The following is an 18584-nucleotide window of genomic DNA, read 5'->3' on the forward strand; positions in this document are numbered from 1 at the left end:
AAGTACTGGTTGAGCCGCACGTTTCGGCTGAAGAGTGTGTTGTGGCTGTCGGTAAAGTTGTTGGCTTTAAAAATGTCCGGTCAGCATCAAGAATGAATAAAGCCGTAGTAGTTTTTCTTAACGAGGAATCTCTGGTTGATAAACTTATAGTAGAAGGGATTATTATTAATGGCGCGTTGGTTCCTGTTTTACCTCTGTCAGCACCTGCGAAAAAGATTATTATTTCAAATGTCCCACCGTTCCTAAAGAATGATGTTTTGGTGCAGGAACTCCGCCGCTATGGCCAGGTTTTATCAGATATAGTGATGATTCCGTTGGGCTGTAAAATGAGAGAATTGAAACACGTTGTTTCATTTAGGAGGCAGGTTTTTATGGTGTTAAACAACATGAAGGAGGACATAAATGTTGCTCTGAGATTCAAGGTTGATGGCTGTGATTCTGTGGTTTTTGTTACTTCGGACTCGATGAAGTGTTTTATCTGTGGGAGGGCCGAACTCAAGGCCTCTCAATGTAAAAATGAGACCGTTTTACCGGTGGGCCGAAGCGCTCCCCCTGCTTCAGTAAGCGATGAGACGGAGTATGAAAGCGGTGAGGAGGTGGACAGTATGGAGGATGAGGAGACTGCAGAGGTAGCTGAGCTCGTAACCGGAGCACAGGTTGCGAGTGATTTGCACCCCACTGTAGTGTTAGCAGTCGCTCCTGAGACGAGCCTGCTGACTACCGAAGGGAATGCGTTGGCTGAGCCCAGCGATCCTGTTGTAAACGAGTCCGTTCAAAGTGCTCAGTGCGAGTCTGTGGAAGGAGAACTAAGTACAAATGAGCCGGAGACTGCGGAGGTCAGTAGCGGAGGGGATAAGACGGCGATGATCGGCACAGAGAGTGTCGCGCCCGTCGGCCCCGCTGTGAATGAAGCTATGGCTACTGACGTGATCGCAGAAACACCGGCGTGTGCTGACGGGCGCCTGACTGAGCGCACTGAGATGAGCTCTGTGGAAGGACAGAGGAGTGAAACAGCAGCGGGTGTGAGTGGCGAGACCGATCAGAGGGAGAGTGCAGGAGTGGGGGTGTGAGGAGGATTTTACAGTTCGTACTCGAAAACGAAAGGAAAAATCAGACACTAAAAATCTGCAAAGAAAAGTCACGTGGCTGGCGAGCCATCGCAAGGATCTAACAGGACTCTTAGAAGTCAGAGTGATTGTCACAGCGACCTGAGTGATCGTGAGCACGAAGGCGGTGACACTGACGTCTCAGTGAGGAGTACGACCTCGTCCCAATACAGACTCAGTGGCGGGTATAATACTGCGAGTATTAGGAAGTTTTTAGACTTCATCGAAGGCAAGAGGGGTGTTAAAGTGGAGGATCACTTCCCTGACCTTCCATTGTTTGTGGTGTCCGCTCAAAGGGTGATGCGCAAAGCGGCACGTCTGGGAATGGACCAAAAGGAAACTACCCGTCTTAAAAATGTGATTAGCAGGGTGCGAAAGTCCATTTTTCAGAAATAATGGATAGTTTTTTGAAACTTCTTTATTTTTGGTTGACTTATGCAATACTGTTCACTCCCATTTGTGAATCATCAATGCAGTCTTTACACATTGGGAGTTTAAATGTGAATGGCTGTAGGGCGACTGTAAAGAGGGCCGCTCTGTTTGACTTTTTAAACCAAAAGGCTCTTCAGGTCACTTTCTTACAGGAAACTCACTCTGATGTTAGAAATCAGCCGGACTGGTTACGTGAGTGGGTCAGGGGGTCAGGCTGTCCTGAGTCATGGCTCACACGTCAGTGCTGGGGTGGCCATACTGTTCTCTAACACGTCCACTTTACAAATCACTAACATTAGTGAGGTGGTGGCTGGGCGCCTCCTGGTAGTTCAGGTGAAGGATAAGAGCCAAGATCTGGTGTTTATTAACACTTACGCTCCAACAAATGGAGGTGAGAGACTTTGTTTCTTTAAAGCTCTGAGGAAGGTGCTGGAGACCTTTGTTAATGGGGAGATCCTGTTGGTCGGAGGAGATTTTAATTGTACGGAGAATAACTTACTGGACCGTAATGGTGCTGAGCCTCACCCAGCGTCTGTCCGTGCTTTACGCTCCTTATTAGACCACTCAGACCTGGTGGACGTCTGGAGAAGTAAATTTCCGTCAGATAGACAGTACACCTGGGTAAAGGGGGGCGGTGGGTACATTTCGATGGCGCGTTTGGACCGTTTCTACTGTCTGAGGCACCTGCTGAATACGGTTACTAAGGCTTATATCTGCCCAGTCGGATTCTCCGATCACTCTCTGGTGGGAATGAATGTCTCTGTCCCTAAAAACCTTCCTCTCAATCTCTTTGGCACTTTAATGTCTCCCTGTTAGAGGATTCTCATTTCCTCAAGTGTTTGGAGTTTTTCTGGCTGCAGTGGACTCAAACCAAGTCCAGATTCCCATCTCTACGTCAATGGTGGGATGTGTCGAAGGTGCAGATTAAAGTCTTTTGCCAGCAGTACACTCAGCATGTGACCAGGCGGTGTCTTCACGAAATGAAGAGCTTGGAGGAGGACATCACAAATCTGCACAGCGTTTTACAGGACTACTTTAGTGAAGAAACGCTTGCTGTTTTAAAGTCTAAAAAACAATCCCTTGCTGAACTCCTGGAGCTTCGTGCCCAAGGTGCCTTAGTGCGCTCGCGTTTTCAAACTTTAAATCACTTGGACGCGCCTACTAAATTTTTCTTTAATCTGGAAAAGAAAGAGGCCGAGAGTAAGGTGATCCACATGCTGCAGGACGCTGAAGGTCACGAGCTGCACACCACGGAGGAGATCAGGAACTTTGCTGTGTCTTTTACTCTGATTTATTTAAGGATGGTGTAATTGATGATTCGGCCATGTTGGAATATTTGAACGGATTACCCAAACTTACAGACACGGTCAAGCTGAAGCTGGAGGCAGACATCACCTTTCAGGAGCTATCCGATGCACTGGCTGGTTTGAATACTGGAAAGGCACCAGGACTCGATGGCATCCCAGCTGAGTTCTATAAACATTTCTGGTACCTGCTGGGTGCCGAGGTGTACGAGGTGTTCTTACAAAGCGTACAGGACGGTGAATTACCATTGAGCTGCAGAAGAGCAGTCGTCACTCTGCTGCCTAAGAAAGGAGACCTTTGTCAAATAAAGAACTGGCGCCCGGTGAGCCTGCTGTGCACGGACTATAAGATCTTCTCGAGGGCCCTGGCCAGCCGCCAGAGGACTGTGATGGACCTGCTCGTCAGTCCCTGCCAGACGTACTGTGTGCCTGACAGGACTATTTATGATAATACCTTTGTATTGCGGGATATCATTTCAGCCTCTAATCTTTCTGGGATGGATTTAGGAATATTATCCATTGACCAGGAGAAAGCTTTTGATCGAGTAGATCACCGGTTTTTGTTTCAAACATTGACCTGTTTTGGGTTTGGTGATAATTTTGGTCAGATGATTGCACTGCTGTACACCAACGTTTTTGGGATTGTAAAAGTTAATGGCACTCTGAGCGCACCGTTTCCAGTCAGGAGGGAATTGGCAGGGCTGCCCCTTGTCCGGCATGCTCTACGCATCGGCCATCGAGCCGTTTCTTTTTCAGCTGCAGCGGAGACTACAGGGGGTGACTTTTCCATCCTGCCCAAATGTTAATTTCAAATGCTTGGCCTACGCTGATGATATTATTGTCTTCGTCAAATCGAAGGGTGACATTGAAGTTTTAATTTATTATCAACAACTATTTGAGAACATATCATCTGCAAAAATCAATTGGACTAAGAGTAACGCCTTCTTACTGGGCTCCTGGTCTGGATGTCCACTACCAGACTTGCCTGGAGGCCTAAAGTGGAACAGGAAGTGCTTCAGGTATCTTGGAGTGGTCATGGGCAGTGAGGGGGTGGACGAGAGTAATTGGGAGGGACTCTTAGAGAAAGTGACCTCTCGTCTGAACAGGTGGAAGTGGATTGTACTTAAACTGTCATACAGAGGGCGGGTGATCGTCATCAATAATTTAGTGGCCTCAATGCTGTGGCACAAACTCATGTGTGGTAACCCCCCTTTTAAAGAAGATCCAAAGAATATTGCTTGATTTCTACTGGGATGGCTTGCATTGGCTAAAGCAGAGTCTGCTGTTTTTACCGTTGGAAGAAGGCGGTCAGGGACTTCTAGATATCTCCTCAAAAGTCGCAGCCCTCAGGCTCCAAGTCCTACAGAAGCTTTTCTGTGTTTCATATTCCCTGAGTTGGAGGGAGTTAGCGCTGAGTTTCCTTCATCGTGTGGGTGAGTTAGGGTTTGATGAAGCACTTTTGGTGATAAATCTACAAAAACTGGACCTTTCTGTGTTACCAAAATTTTACAGAGGTGTCCTATTAACATGGCACGTGGTGTTTAGGAGGAACTTTAATACAACTGGGTGGCTTCAAAATGAGCCTTTAATTTATAATTCTGTCTTTTCATGCCCCCTCTTGCACAGTGACAGTTTTGTTTCAATTCTTATTTCTTTTTGGAAGTAAATATAATAAGAAAACTCGATGCAGGATACAACTGTTCAACTTTCTGTTAGGTGAAGCAAAGCTGGCCATTTTAAAAAGTCGAAATAATAAGCAACGTGGATCTGAACCTACAGATATTTGTTTGATTTTTAAATTGAATGTTTATTCAAGAATAAGAATAGAATATGCGTATTATAAACAGATGAATAGAATGGGGGGGTTTGAAAATGTGTGGGGGGTGAAAGGGGGGCTGTGCTCAGTTGATGAAGGGGAGCTGAAAATTAATTTCTGATTTCACTGAGGTGGGCAAGAGAAAGATAAAGTAATGGTGGGCATCAATACCACGTGCGGAGTAGGAGGAGTGTAAAGGGGGAGTAATGGTGGTCTTTGTGTTGTAATGAATTATTTCATTTTGATTTTCTTATTAATGTGTGGAGTAGGAGGAGTGTAAAAGGGGAGTAGTAGAGGTTTGATATGGTTTTTTTGTTTATTCTGAAATTTGTTTTCGTCATTTCGATTGTGTATATTATGTTGATGTTCTTATTTTTACAATAAAGATCTTTTTAAAAACTAAACTATCTATCTATCATATAGTGCCTTTCATATCTATCTATCTACTATATAGTGCCTTTCATTCTATCTATCTATGTATCTGCCACCACATTCTTCTTTCATGAGTCATTTTATTCTTGCTATAATGAAAGAGTTGTTTTTGTGAGATTTTATTGATGCATTACAAATTATTTTTAGTAAAGTTCACAATCTGAAGTGCAGTTTGTTTCATACAGAAATGGCGCTTTGTGTATCAAGTGTTTTTTTGTTCAGATTATCCACAGGGATATCAAGCCTGAAAACATCCTTGTGTCCCAGAATGGAGTTGTCAAGCTGTGTGACTTTGGATTTGCTCGGACGATGGCAGCCCCCGGTGAGCTTTACACTGATTATGTGGCCACCCGCTGGTACAGGGCACCGGAGCTGGTGGTGGGAGACACCAAGTACGGCAAGTATGTACTGCACAACTGGGATGTTACAAACGTGTGGACTTAATGCTGCTATTTTAAAATAGGGAAGGCTACTGCAAAATAAAACTTCTGAGAAATAATAGGAAAACAACAAAAGAGAGTTTTTATAGCATTTATATCTTTAGAAAAAAATAGAAATATTTCTAAATGTCTTATTAATGTAAAAGCCATACTGTTGTGTTTTTCTGGATGAAGAATAAGAGCAGACTAAAAAAGACCAGCTAATTAAGTGAGAGCCGTTACTATCGATTATTATCACCAATTGTGAATCTGATTGGAACAAAAACCTGCAGCCACTGTGGGTCCCCAGGGCCGAGTTTGGGAAGCACTGCTCTAGATGATAATGTCTGCTGAACAAAGCTAAGCGTAGGCGAGGTGCGCTCCAACACGTGGCGAGAGGTAGAGCGACTCGAACTCAGTTTGCTTTCTGTAAGACCAGTTGCACGTCTTACATTTATAAATAGTTTTATCTGTATACTGTATAGCACTTTACCGCAGTCTCTTTTAAAATTAGTTTGTTAGCCTTTACAGTTTTTCCAGGTCATTCTGAATTGTTCTGCCACTTGCCTGTCCAAATATTTTAATTTCACAAGTTGCCTCCTCAGTTTAAATCAGAATCATTAAAATAACAAGTAATACCTACTGAGGACTGCACTCGTGACTGTTCCCTGTGTGAAGAATTCCCCCCTTGTGTACGCGCCTTCTCATCTGTCAATTACTCAGATCACAGTTTAATTTTCCGAGCTGCTGCTGATGCCTGGGGATTCTGATTTCAAAATAAATATTTGTAATGTCTAAGTAAAGTGTGCCATATGTCTGCTTTGTCTGCTACTGCGGTTCCTTTGTCAAAGAACAGCAATAAACACGTTCAGCAGGAACCTTCCTTTAAATGAAAGCTACAAATCTGTACCAGCCATTTACTGCATGAAGCAGGTTAAGAAAATCTGTATTTATTTAAACACGTTGGTAATCTAAAAAGACAGGACACCATAAACTTCTATCTATCTATCTATCTATCTATCTATCTATCTATCTATCTATCTATCTATCTATCTATCTATCTATCTATCTATCTATCTATCTATCTATCTATCTATCTATCTATCTATTATATAGTGCCTTTCACTTCTATCTATCTATCTATCTATCTATCTATCTATCTATCTATCTATCTATTATATAGTGCCTTTCACTTCTATCTATCTATCTATCTATCTATCTATCTATCTATCTATCTATCTATCTATCTATTATATAGTGCCTTTCATCTATCTATCTATCTATCTATCTATCTATCTATCTATCTATCTATCTATCTATCTATCTATCTATCTATCTATCTATCTATCTATCTATCTATCTATTATATAGTGCCTTTCACTTCTATCTATCTATCGACAGTGGATTCATAAAGTATTTAGACCCCTTCAATTTCTGTAGACTTTACTGTGTTGTAGATTTTAGTTTAAGTGGATTCATTTGACATTTCCCATAAATGTGCTCTCAGTAGCCCACAATAACAAAGTGAAAAATCTGTTTTCAGAAATCTTCGAAAATGTATTAAAAATCAAAAATTGAACTCTGTCATTCATAGAAGTATTCACTCTGTCTGTGATAGTCAAACCCGCTTTGTCCTGACCAGGGTCCCGGGGGTCTCCTGGAGCCTTTCCCAGTTAGCATGGGATGCAAGGCAGGAACAAGCCCTGGGCAGGGCACCAGTCCATTGCTGGGCAAACACACACACACTCACACACACACACTATAGACAATTTAGAATTGCCAACGCACCCAACCTGCATGTCTTTGGACTGTGGGAGGAAACCCACGCAGACACGGGGAGGACATGCAAACTCCATGCAGGGAGGACCTGGGATGGAAACCTTGGTCTCCTTACTGCGATGCAGCAGGGCTACAGTTGTGCCACGGTGCTGCCCTCATAGAAGTATTCAGACCCTTAATTAAGTACTTTTAGAAGCCCCTTTCGCAGTTTTGAGTCTCTGCAAGCAATTCCAGCTCCAGGTCTTGTTTGGCAAGTCTTCACTGGCTTATCGCACCTGAATTTAAGCAGTTTATCTCGTTCTTCCTGGCAGATCCTCATTAGCTCTGTTAGACTGGATGGAAGGTGTCTGTAAACTGCCATCTTCAGGTCACTCCTCACATGTTCTATGGGGTTCAAGTCTAATGAATGAAATGGTGCTTAGAGTTCAGCCCAATGACTTCAGTTCTTGTCTCATGAGTCCTTTACAGGCCGTTTGGTGAACTCCAATCGAGCTGACAGACGCCTTTCATTCAACAGTGCCTCTCCACCAGAAACCTCTGATTAATGAGGTGGTCGTCCTTCTAACAGGTTCTCCCATCTCAGCAGAGGACCTCTGAAGCTCTGACCATTGAGCTCTTGGTCACCTCCCTGGCTGAGGCCTTTCATGACCAGTTTCTCAGTTTGGCCAGAAGAGTCCTGGTGGTTCACAACCCTTAAGGCCACTGAGCTTGTGAGAAAAATCAAAGCTTAGAAATGGATTGATCCCCTCACGCTGATTAACACCTCACCACAATAGACTGCAGGGGTCTACAGGGAGTTCTTTGGACTTCATGGTTGGGTTTTTGTCCTGACATGCAGTGTGAATTGTGGGGCCTTCTACACACACAGTGGGCCTTTCTAAACGATGTCCAGTCAACTGGGTTTAGCACTGGTGGACTCCAGTTGAGTTCTAGAAACATCTCAAGAAGAATTAAAGCAAACGGGAGGCGCCTGAGCACAATTTGGAGGTCCACAGCTATGGGTCGGAGTACTTACTGGATAGGAAGGAGATATTTCAGTGTTTGATTTTTAATAAATTTGCAAACCTTTCTGGAAACACATCTCCATGTTGCCATTATGAATTTTCTAAATGTAAAATTTTATCCATATAATAATAAATCTACCGTACAACGGAGTGTGCACCTTTAGAACATTTGGTCTTTTATTTTCTGGATGTGTTGTTTTCACCTTACTGCTCGTAACTCATTTCAACCTTTGTCTTTAATGTTTTTACTATTATAATACTGACAGAGACTCCTGCAGCTGACTTTTGCATTTATAGCAATAAAAACAGATTGAATTGAAATACAGCAGAATGATACCAGTTTATTATATTACTGTCAAAGTTTAACAAGAAGTAACAGGTTGATTGTCCAAATACAAAGCATTAGATATGTTTGTATTGTTACTCTTTTTGTTTAACCCTGGTTGTTGTTATTTTGGTTCATAACCCATAATGTGCTCCACTGCGGGGTACGCTGCTTTATGAATGGTATCTCTGCTTTTTCAGAGCTGTGGACGTGTGGGCCATTGGCTGTCTGGTTGTTGAGATGCTTACAGGAGAGCCGCTGTTTCCAGGGGATTCAGATATTGACCAGCTATACCACATTATTAAGTGTTTAGGTAAGACTGCTGCGATCACTTCTTAAATTGTTGCTATTATTACTACAGGTGCCTTTAGATTATATATATATATTATATATGCTAGGAGGCACTGTTGCCCCTTTAAACCCAACAGACAGCCACACAGGACACAGGGTAAAAGCAATGAGAAGTATTTTTATTCTTTATCTTCTCCCAACAGTGCCGTCAAGCACCACAGCCACAATAAACAGGCAAATAAACAAGAGCAGCTCTCAGTAATACTTACAGTATAACTCTCTCCTCCACACCTCCCAGCAAGCTCTGTCCTACACCTCCTGACTCCGGCTCACTTGATGGGTTCACAACAGTCCTTTAAATAGTCCTTGACCCGGAAGTGCTTCCATTTTTCCTCCCACGTGATATGCCACCACTTCCGGGTCAGACTGAGAATTCAGGTTTTTAATCCACCCCGGGGCTTCTGTTGTCGTAATCCATGAGAACTTCCAGGCTAGACAAGAATTTGTTCTCTCACCATCTTCCCACTGCGTCCCCTGGTGGCACCCATGGTACCCAGCAGGGTTGTGTTGCTGAACTCCAAGTCCCATAATGCCCTGTGGGAAGCTGCCATCTAGCATCTTGGGGGAGGCAGTGTCCTAAAAAGCTGCATTCCCCCCTCCTTCCATCTCAGGGCTGCATCTATCTATCTATCTATCTATCTATCTATCTATCTATCTATCTATCATATAGTGCCTTTCACATCTATCTATCTATCTATCTATTATATAGCGCCTTTCATATCTATCTATCTATCTATCTATCTATCTATCTATCTATCTATCTATCTATCTATCTATCTTTTTATATAGTGACTTTCACATCTGTGTGTACCACCAGGGGGTGCTGCAGCAGCTGCTGAGCCCTTATTTGAAGCTCTTCTGCCACACCCGGAAATGGGGCAATGGGCAACTGGAGCATTACTGGGTGCCTTATAAAAGGAGCCAGCAGCCACTACTCTGGGAGCCAGAGTCGGGAGGAGGTAGACAAAGCTTGCCCAGAGGTATGGAGAAAGAGAGAGTAGAGAAAAAGAAGAAAAGACTTTTTCTGCAATGTGCCAGTGATTGTGGTGAACATTGTAGTACTTGTGGGAAACAGGGGAAAGCATTTCCCACGAGGGAAAAGGAAAAAAATAAAAAGAGTGTGAGACACGTGTGGGTTTGGGCAGCAGGAGCATCCTCTGCAGGTCACAATATATATGTATTTATGTGTGTGTGTATATATATATATATATATATATATATATATATATATATATATATATATATTATTAAAGGGTGTATGTATGTGTGTATATATATGTATGTATGTATATATATATATATATATATATATATATATATTGTGAACTGGGACCCAGACACAGGCAGACGGACATCGTAAGTTCCACCACACACTATTTATTTACAACTATTATGTACAATTCGTGCTCACAAACCCCAGTGCCTCTTGCACCGATTCCCCAAAGTCCAGGCCACACTCTCAGTCACTGTGCCTCTCTCTTGACCGCCTCCCGTCCTCTCTCCAGCTCTGTCCTCTTCCACCCGACATCCACTATCGACTGAAGGGAGGCGGCCCCTTATATGGGAACCCGGATGGGCTCCAGCTGCATCCCGGCACTCCCCCTTGGACACACCCCTGTGTGGTGGAAGTGCTGGCTGTGCACCCGGAAGCCGTCCGGGTGTCTCCTGTCTTCTTACCCCCAGCACTTCCTGGTGTGGCGGAAGTGCTGGGCTCCAGGGTTCCTCAGGCACTGGGGCGCCGCCTGGCGGTGGCCACGGGTCCCTACAGGGCTGGGCTTCCAAGCCCTGTACCCGAGGCCCCCAACATAACCAGGATGGACGCCCCCTCACGGTCTGGAGGAGGCACAAGCCCTCCTCTGGTCCTCCAGGGCGTCCCGGCCAGGCTCCAGCCCCGGCCGGGGGCCACTATATATATATGTTACTTTATGTTTAAGGGGAAAATAAAAGTTTACAGAAACTCAAGAGAAGAATAATAAATATATATGTATATACAAACATTATAATAATCAAGCATCGACCCGCCCAGTCACACATAAGTACTTCTGCCTTGGCTAATTAACAGCAGACTTGTAGGGGTGGTAAGATGGTACCACAGGTTTACATTTAAATACATTAATGCAGCGTTTCTCAACCTTTACGTATTTGCGATCCGAGTTTTCATAACAGTTTTAATCGCGTCCCTCTAACGTTTTTTTGAAAGGAGCCCACTAATACCAATTTGTTCTTTTTTAATTAATGATATATCATATATACATATTTTATTATACCTACTTAACTTTTTATTGACATTTATCTAACTCTAGATTTATTTTTCTAGTATCAGAATGCAGTTTAAGTTCATTTGTTTTGGTTTCAATTGATGTATTTTTCATATTTTCGATTCTTGTTTTCTTTTTTTCAAATCTTCACGGCCCCCTTTTTGTTACTTTGTGCCCCCCTAGCGGGGCCCGCCCCACAATTTGAGAACCACTGCATTAACCTTTGAATAAAGCAGGTCCGGCTTGCTGTGTCCACAAAAAGTGGCTAAGAAGCATCCAACTGCAGAGCCACACCTCAGGTCTACGTCATCAGTTTCACTGCGGAAGTGACGTCACCGCACGTCTGTACTCCATGCTGACCACGCTAACCCCTAACCCTCACTTGTGCCACGAGGCTGCTGGTTTAGGACTGCGGTGACGTGAGATGCTGAGGATCTTCAGCTGGATATTATTGAGGTTGCCCGGTTGAAGACGCCAGTGTCCTTTAGAGTGTTCACAACGGAGTGAAACTTTTCTGCTGCTGAGTTTGAAAATAAGCATCGAGAGTCACCCAATGCAATTTACAGAAAATCAGGATACTTAAATCAGAATTCAGTATTTTGTAAAACATGTGCAATGTCAAATGAAAACATCTGTCATTAGTTGAATGTGGGGAATTTAACATTTCAGTTATCTGAACATTAGAAATACAGAATACGTCACGAAACGTTTGAAGGACTAAATAGCTTAAGCAGGCCCAAGGTGTCACATCAAAGGACGGATTTCAAGGGAATCCTGAAGGTCAGTGGACTGAGATGACGTCTGATGTGGAGAAGGAGGTGGCATTTGCACATATTAGGAACAAGAAAAAAAATCTTTCTTTAGTACAAAGAGAAGAGTCACAAAAATGAAGTGGGCCAAGAGCCACCAATTAGCAACAGACCGGAGGCAGTGAGCAGTGAGAGCATGCAGACAGATGTCAGCCATTTAAATTACGCCTGGGTACAATACAATACAATACAATACAGTTTATTTTTGTATAGCCCAAAATCACACAGGAAGTGCCGCAATGGGCTTTAACAGGCCCTGCCTCTTGACAGCCCCCCAGCCTTGACTCTCTGAGAAGACGAGGAAAAACTATCCAAAAAAAACGTTGTAGGGAAAATGGAAGAAACCTCAGGAAAGGCAGTTCAATGAGAGACCCCTTTCCAGGTAGGTTGGGCGTGCAGTGGGTGTCAAAAGAAGGGGGTCAATGCAATACAATACAATACAATACACAGAACAGAACAAATCCTTAATACAGCATAATAATAAACATTTTAGAAGTACGGAGCAGAAATTAACAGTAGATGATATCACATAAAGAGTCCTGGAGACCTCATCCATCAAGCTGCCTCCCCATTTGGCCATTCCACGGCTGAAAACAGCCAAAAGGCAACCTTTTGGACATCAGTTCCAGGGTCCTCTACCAGCAGGGAGTTTCTCTAGCCAAGCGTAGCAAAGGTTTAGAGGCAGAGTCGGAGAGTTAAATGACTGATCTTGTAGGTGCTGCGCAGAAAGAAAATGACACCGCGGCACAACGTGGAGTAAATGTTCTGCACATAAGATTGAGAAGTATTCAGGGACGTGCTGGCAGCAAGTAAAGGTGTTAATGTGACTTTGTCCCCAGAATTGTATTATCTCTGCTCCTTGTTCACTTTGTAATGATTACAACTCAGCTCAAAAAAGGACAAAGCTACATTGATGATAAACTTGTAAAACTCCTGGACCTCGTTGTTCTGCCACTTCTCCTCCCAAAGATTGTTACCCAGCAAGGACAGAACAAAAAAAACTAGTTATGGAACAAGCTAAGAGAACAAATTACATACATGAGTATATTTTGACTGAACAATAACACATGGTTACTTTACACCACAGTCCCCTTTAGCTGTTTCTCGAAAAAATCCCTTTTCCATATACACAAAAACTCCCTCAGATCACCAAACATATCCACTCGTATTCATACACATACACAGCACTCTCAATATGACCGCAACGAACAAAAGACGCCCTGTCCAGATCAGACATGTATATCTACTCTTATATATGTATATAAAATCCTAAGCCTAAAAGTGCAACAATTGTATGTCACGTTTTAAACCGGGCAACACTGAGACGACCCCCAAAACAGCAATGAATGGGTTAACAGGTAGAGGGAGGCCACTGACATTTTTCCCTCCTCATCTGTTTTGTCACTCGTTTTGCATTTGGTTACGGTCGGTGTCACTTCTGGTAGCTTGAGGCCATACCTGGACCATACAGAGGTGGCACAGGCAGTCCAACTTCTCCAGAAGGTTTGTTGTGTGTCTCCCAGCACAGTCTCAAGGGCATGGAGGAGATTCCAGGAGACAGACAGGCAGTTCCTCTAGGAGAGCTGGACAGGGCCAGAGAAGGTCATTAACCCATCAGCAGGACAGACCGGAGGACCAGGAGGAACAGGATGAGCACTGGCAGAGCCTACAAAATGACCTCCAGCAGGCAGGCAGGTCACTGGTGTGAACGTCTCTCTCCAGGCTATCAGAAACAGACTTCATGAGGGTGGCCTGAGGGCCCCACATCCTCTAGTGGGCACCATGGAGCTCAATTGGCATTTGCCATAGAATACCAGAATTGTCAGGTCCACCACTGCCGGGCGCCCTGTGCTTTTCACAGATGAGAGCAGGTTCACCCTGAGCACATGTGACAGACGTGAAAGGGTCTGGAGAAGCCTTGAGAACGTTATGCTGCCCGTAAAATCGTTCAGTGTGGCCGCTTTGGTGGGGGGTCAGTGGAGGAGGCACATCCATGGAGGGACACACAGACCTCTACAGGCCTGACAACGGCACCGCAGGACTGCCACTAGGTCAGACTCTATGCTGATTCCTCCTGGTGCACGACAATGCCCGGCCTCATGTGGCGAGAGGATGAAGGAACTGATCCCATTGACTGTGACGCTCACTTGCCTGACCCCTCTGGGTGGGACATTATGTTTTGGTCCATCTGATACCTCAGCCTATCCAGGAGCTCAGTGATGCCCTGGTACAGATTTGGGAGGAGATCCCCCAGGACACCATCAGTTGTCTCATTAGGACGTTGTCAGGCAGGGCATACAATCTACTGAGGACCATTTGGAGTTTCTGCAATGACATTTCGGCCAAATGGACTCGCTTTCCTGCCGCTGTATCATTTTTTTCCCTTTGATTTTCGGGGTGTCCCTCTGTCGGTTGATCTTTTTCATTTCCATCCTTTTGCTCCTCACACATCACCATATCAGTCCTTAGCAGTAGAGACGGCCAGCAGGAGTTTCTTTCCCATTGAGATCTGATGGGTTTTCCAAGTGTGCCTTTCATTTTTTTAAGCAGTTATATATATACTGTATATGTTATACTGTATGTACCCCACGCCCCATTAGATTCCATTTAAAAGTGCCACTGAGTGCAAGATATGTTTAAATTTATAAAACCTGCTTGATTTTAGAACACCATCTTGTGTGTCAGTTGTTTACCATGTTTGTGAAGAAGTAACTTTGACTTGAAAAGTAACAAGCGTAGCCTTTAACGGTGAACTTCGTCATTCCAGTCTGCGTTCCTCATATTTCTTGCTGCTGTAATTCATTTGGCTTTGCCTCATGAAGTTCAATGCGCATTCTTGTAGTGGCCATAAACGACAATGTCATTTTAAATTCTTGTCCGTGTGTCACCATTAGGAAACTTAACTCCGCGTCACCAGGAGCTCTTTCACCGAAACCCCGTTTTTGCTGGAGTGCGACTGCCAGAAATTCAGCAAGTGGAACCTCTAGAGAAAACGTTTCCAAAGCTTCACTCCATCACCTTGAGCTTAGTAAAGGTACGTCTGAGTTTGACTCATCTCTGTGGCGAATGGTATTTTACACTTTTCTAAAGTTATCTTTGCAGATGTTTCTTTTTTACAGGAAGGTTGTAAAGAACTTTTATTTTTAAAAGGTCCATCGAAATCATGTCTGCTCCATTAAGCTCCAAAATCCTATAAAATGTGTGCCTAATAAATGTTACAATAGTCAAAAGGTCTGCCAATTTCTGTTATGAACCTTTATAGCTTATCAACGCAAAAACGTTTAAAAGTAATTTGTTGTCTCTGCAGCATCTTTTCCTTTACTGTTCTGATCTGACATGTAAATCTAAGCGGCCTGTTATTGTAGCATAAAAATGCTCAGCTCGACATTGAGTGTCAAGTTTATCGTATTGTTAGATCACCTGTGACATTCACTTCATATTAAAGTTATCGACTAATCTCTCAGTTCTTTTCTTAGTTAGAAATGTCAAACAAGCTATGTGGCCGTTACCTGTAAGCTCTTACCTGCCTCACCCTGCGCCCTGTGTATTCAACCCTCCTGAGTCACAATGCCAGGCTGCTCGCTGACCGAGACCATCTTTTACATTTACACTTACGTTTATTGATTTGGCTGACGCTGTTATCCAAGGGGCACGGTGGCACAGTGGGTAGTGCTGCTGCCTCGCAGTTAGGAGACCTGGGTTCACTTCCCGGGTCCTCCCTGTGTGGAGTTTGCATGTCCTCCCCGTGTCTGCGTGGGTTTCCTCCCACCGTCCAAAGACATGCAGGCTAGGTGGATTGGTGTTTCTAAATTGTCCCTAGTGTGTGCCCTGCAGTGGGCTGGCACCCTGCTCGGGGTTTGTTTCCTGCCTTGCACCCTGTGTAGGCTGGGATTGGCTGCAGCTGACCACCATGACTCTGTAGTTAGTATATAGCAGGCTGGATGGATGGTTATTAAGACATTATTTTTAATCAAGGTTGATTCCCATGGATATTCAAAGCTTCTTGAAGCTGAGGAGAAACTGGCGATACAAAACATTCCATGGCCCTGCTTTCCCAGGATGCACTTCACTTATGACCTGAAATCTGTCATTTGAAACCATCAAAGCATCCTTCATACAGTGTCTAATTCTGGAAATGCCCCATTAGTAGTCTCTATTATGTCGATTATTAATTGTCATGGTGATGCCGAAGTCTTTACTTGTTTAACTGTTGGCTTCTACCTTATTATAAGAGTAAGTCTCATATTCAGCTGAATGTGGACTAAAATGATTCAACTGTTCAGAAACATTCCAGATGGACGGACCGCTGGTGACTCCTGCTTTGATTGCATTTTCATGACAAACCTTAGGGTTTACAAAGCTCAAAATATTTCATTTTTCTCCACAGAAATGTCTACACATTGATCCAGACAAGCGATCGTCTTGCAGTGAGCTGTTGCGCCATGAATATTTTACCAGAGATGGCTTTGCAGAAAGGTAAGACCGGGAATGAATTGAATTTACCTTCACCCAATGAAATGCTGCAGTTTTAAACGTGTTGGTCAAAACTCTTTCTAATCGGCCCCTTTTGTGCCAGACAGTCAGTAGGGTGGACACTGAAACACAAACTTAGGAGTTTAATGGATGCCACTGATGCACTGTGGCCCACAGCAAGTTTGATTTATTTGCTTCTGCTCCAGTTAGACAAATCCACCATTTTTACTCATATAAAGGTTGAGTCAAAATCGATGTTAACATTTGAAGGGCAGAAACAATTTATTCACAAAACATACTTCATATGTGCAAGATGATTTACAGGAATGTCTCAACCTGCTCGCCATATGTGGCACAGAAATTACAGTCATGTGAAAATGTTTGTGACCCCCTCTCAGCCTGCATAATAATTGGCTCTCCTTTCAACAAAAAAGATAACAGTGGTGTGTCTGTCATTTCCTAGGAACATCTGAGTACTGCGGTGTTTTCCAAACAAAGATTTTTAGTGACGCAGTATTTAGTTATGAAATTAAATCAAATGTGAAAAGCTGGCTGTGCACAAATGTGGGTCCCCTTGTCATTGTGCTGATTTGAATTCCTGTCACTGCTCAGTGCTGATTACTTGGTATGATGAGCTCGTCAAGCCTTGAACTTCATAGACAGGAGTGTCCAATCATGAGTGGTCAAAGGTATTTAAGGTGGTCAATCACAAGTTGTGCTTCCTTCCCTTTGACTCTCCTCTGAAGAGTGACAGACAGCATGGGATCCTCAAAGCAACTCTCAGAAGATCTGAAAACTAAGATTGTTGAGTCTCCTGGTTTAGAGGAAGGCTACAAAAGCCATCTCAGAGGTTTAAACTGTCAGTTTCAACTGTAAGGAATGGAATCAGGAGATGGAAGGCCACAGGCACAGTTGCTGTTAAACCAACCTCAGGTCTGGCAGGCCAAGAAAAATACAGGAGTGACATATGATCAAGATTGTGAGAATGGTGACAGACAACCACAGATCACCTCCAAAGACCTGCAAGAACATCTCGCTGCAGATGGTGTATCTGTACATCGTTCTACAATTCAGTGCAATTTGCACAAAGAACATCTGTATGGCAGGGTGATGAGAAAGAAGCCCTTTCTGCACTCACGCCACAAACAGAGTCGCTTGTTGTATCAAATGCTCATTTAGACAAGCCAGATTCATTTTGGGAACAAAGTGCTTTGGACTGATGAGACAAAAATGGAGTTATTTGGTCATCACAAAAACGCTTTGCATGCGGAAGAAGAACACCGCATTCCAAGATAAATGCCTGCTACCTCCTGTCAAATTTGGTGGAGGTCCCATCATGCTGTGGGGCTGTGTGGCCAGTTCAGGGACTGGGGCCCTTGTTAAAGTCGAGGGTCAGATGAATTCAACCCAATATCAACAAATTCTTCAGGATAATGTTCAAGCATCAGTCACAAAGTTGAAGTTACGCAGGGGTTGGATATTCCAACAAGACAATGACCCAAAACACAGTTGGAAATCTACAAAGGCATTCATGCAGAGGGAGAAGTACAATGTTCTGGAATGGCGTCACAGTCCCTGACTTGAATATCATCGAAATCTATGGGATGATTTGAAGCAGGCTGTCCATCAAATTAAACTGAACTGGAGAGATTTTGTATGAAGAATGGACAGAAATACCTCCATCCAGAGTCCAGACACTCATCAGAGGCTACAGGAGGACAGCGTCTGGAGGCTGAAAGGAGCAAAAGGAGGCTCAACTAAGTATTGATGTCATATCTCTGTTGGGTGTCCACATTTATGCACCTGTCTAATTTTGTTATGATGCATATTTTCTGTTAATCCAATAAACTTAATGTCACTGCTGAAATCCTACTGTGTCCATAAGGCATGTCAGATATTAACAGGAAGTTGCTACTTTGAAAGCTCAGCCAATGAGAAACAAAAATCCAAAGAATTAAGAGGGGTTCCCAGACTTTTTCATATGACTGTATATGTAAGTCTGTTACTATTAATGATAACATAATTTTGACTCACCCTTGTATTTATTCACTATAAAAGTCTTGTGAAGGCCAATAC

General features: G+C 43.5%; 1 protein-coding gene across 3 annotated transcripts in view; it reads left to right on the forward strand.

Annotated features, from left to right (window-relative positions):
• The window catches only part of LOC120527082 (cyclin-dependent kinase-like 2), a 59341-nt gene that overhangs the window by 16365 nt on the left and 24392 nt on the right, over positions 1-18584 (forward strand). For all 3 annotated transcript variants that reach the window (XM_039750143.1, XM_039750145.1, XM_039750144.1), the window contains exons 4-7: positions 5313-5491; positions 8818-8930; positions 14930-15069; positions 16423-16511. In XM_039750143.1, the coding sequence (XP_039606077.1) occupies positions 5313-5491; positions 8818-8930; positions 14930-15069; positions 16423-16511 (521 nt within the window). The remainder of the gene's footprint in view (positions 1-5312; positions 5492-8817; positions 8931-14929; positions 15070-16422; positions 16512-18584) is intronic.

This window comes from Polypterus senegalus, chromosome 4, assembly GCF_016835505.1.
Source record: "Polypterus senegalus isolate Bchr_013 chromosome 4, ASM1683550v1, whole genome shotgun sequence".
NCBI lineage: Eukaryota > Metazoa > Chordata > Cladistia > Polypteriformes > Polypteridae > Polypterus > Polypterus senegalus.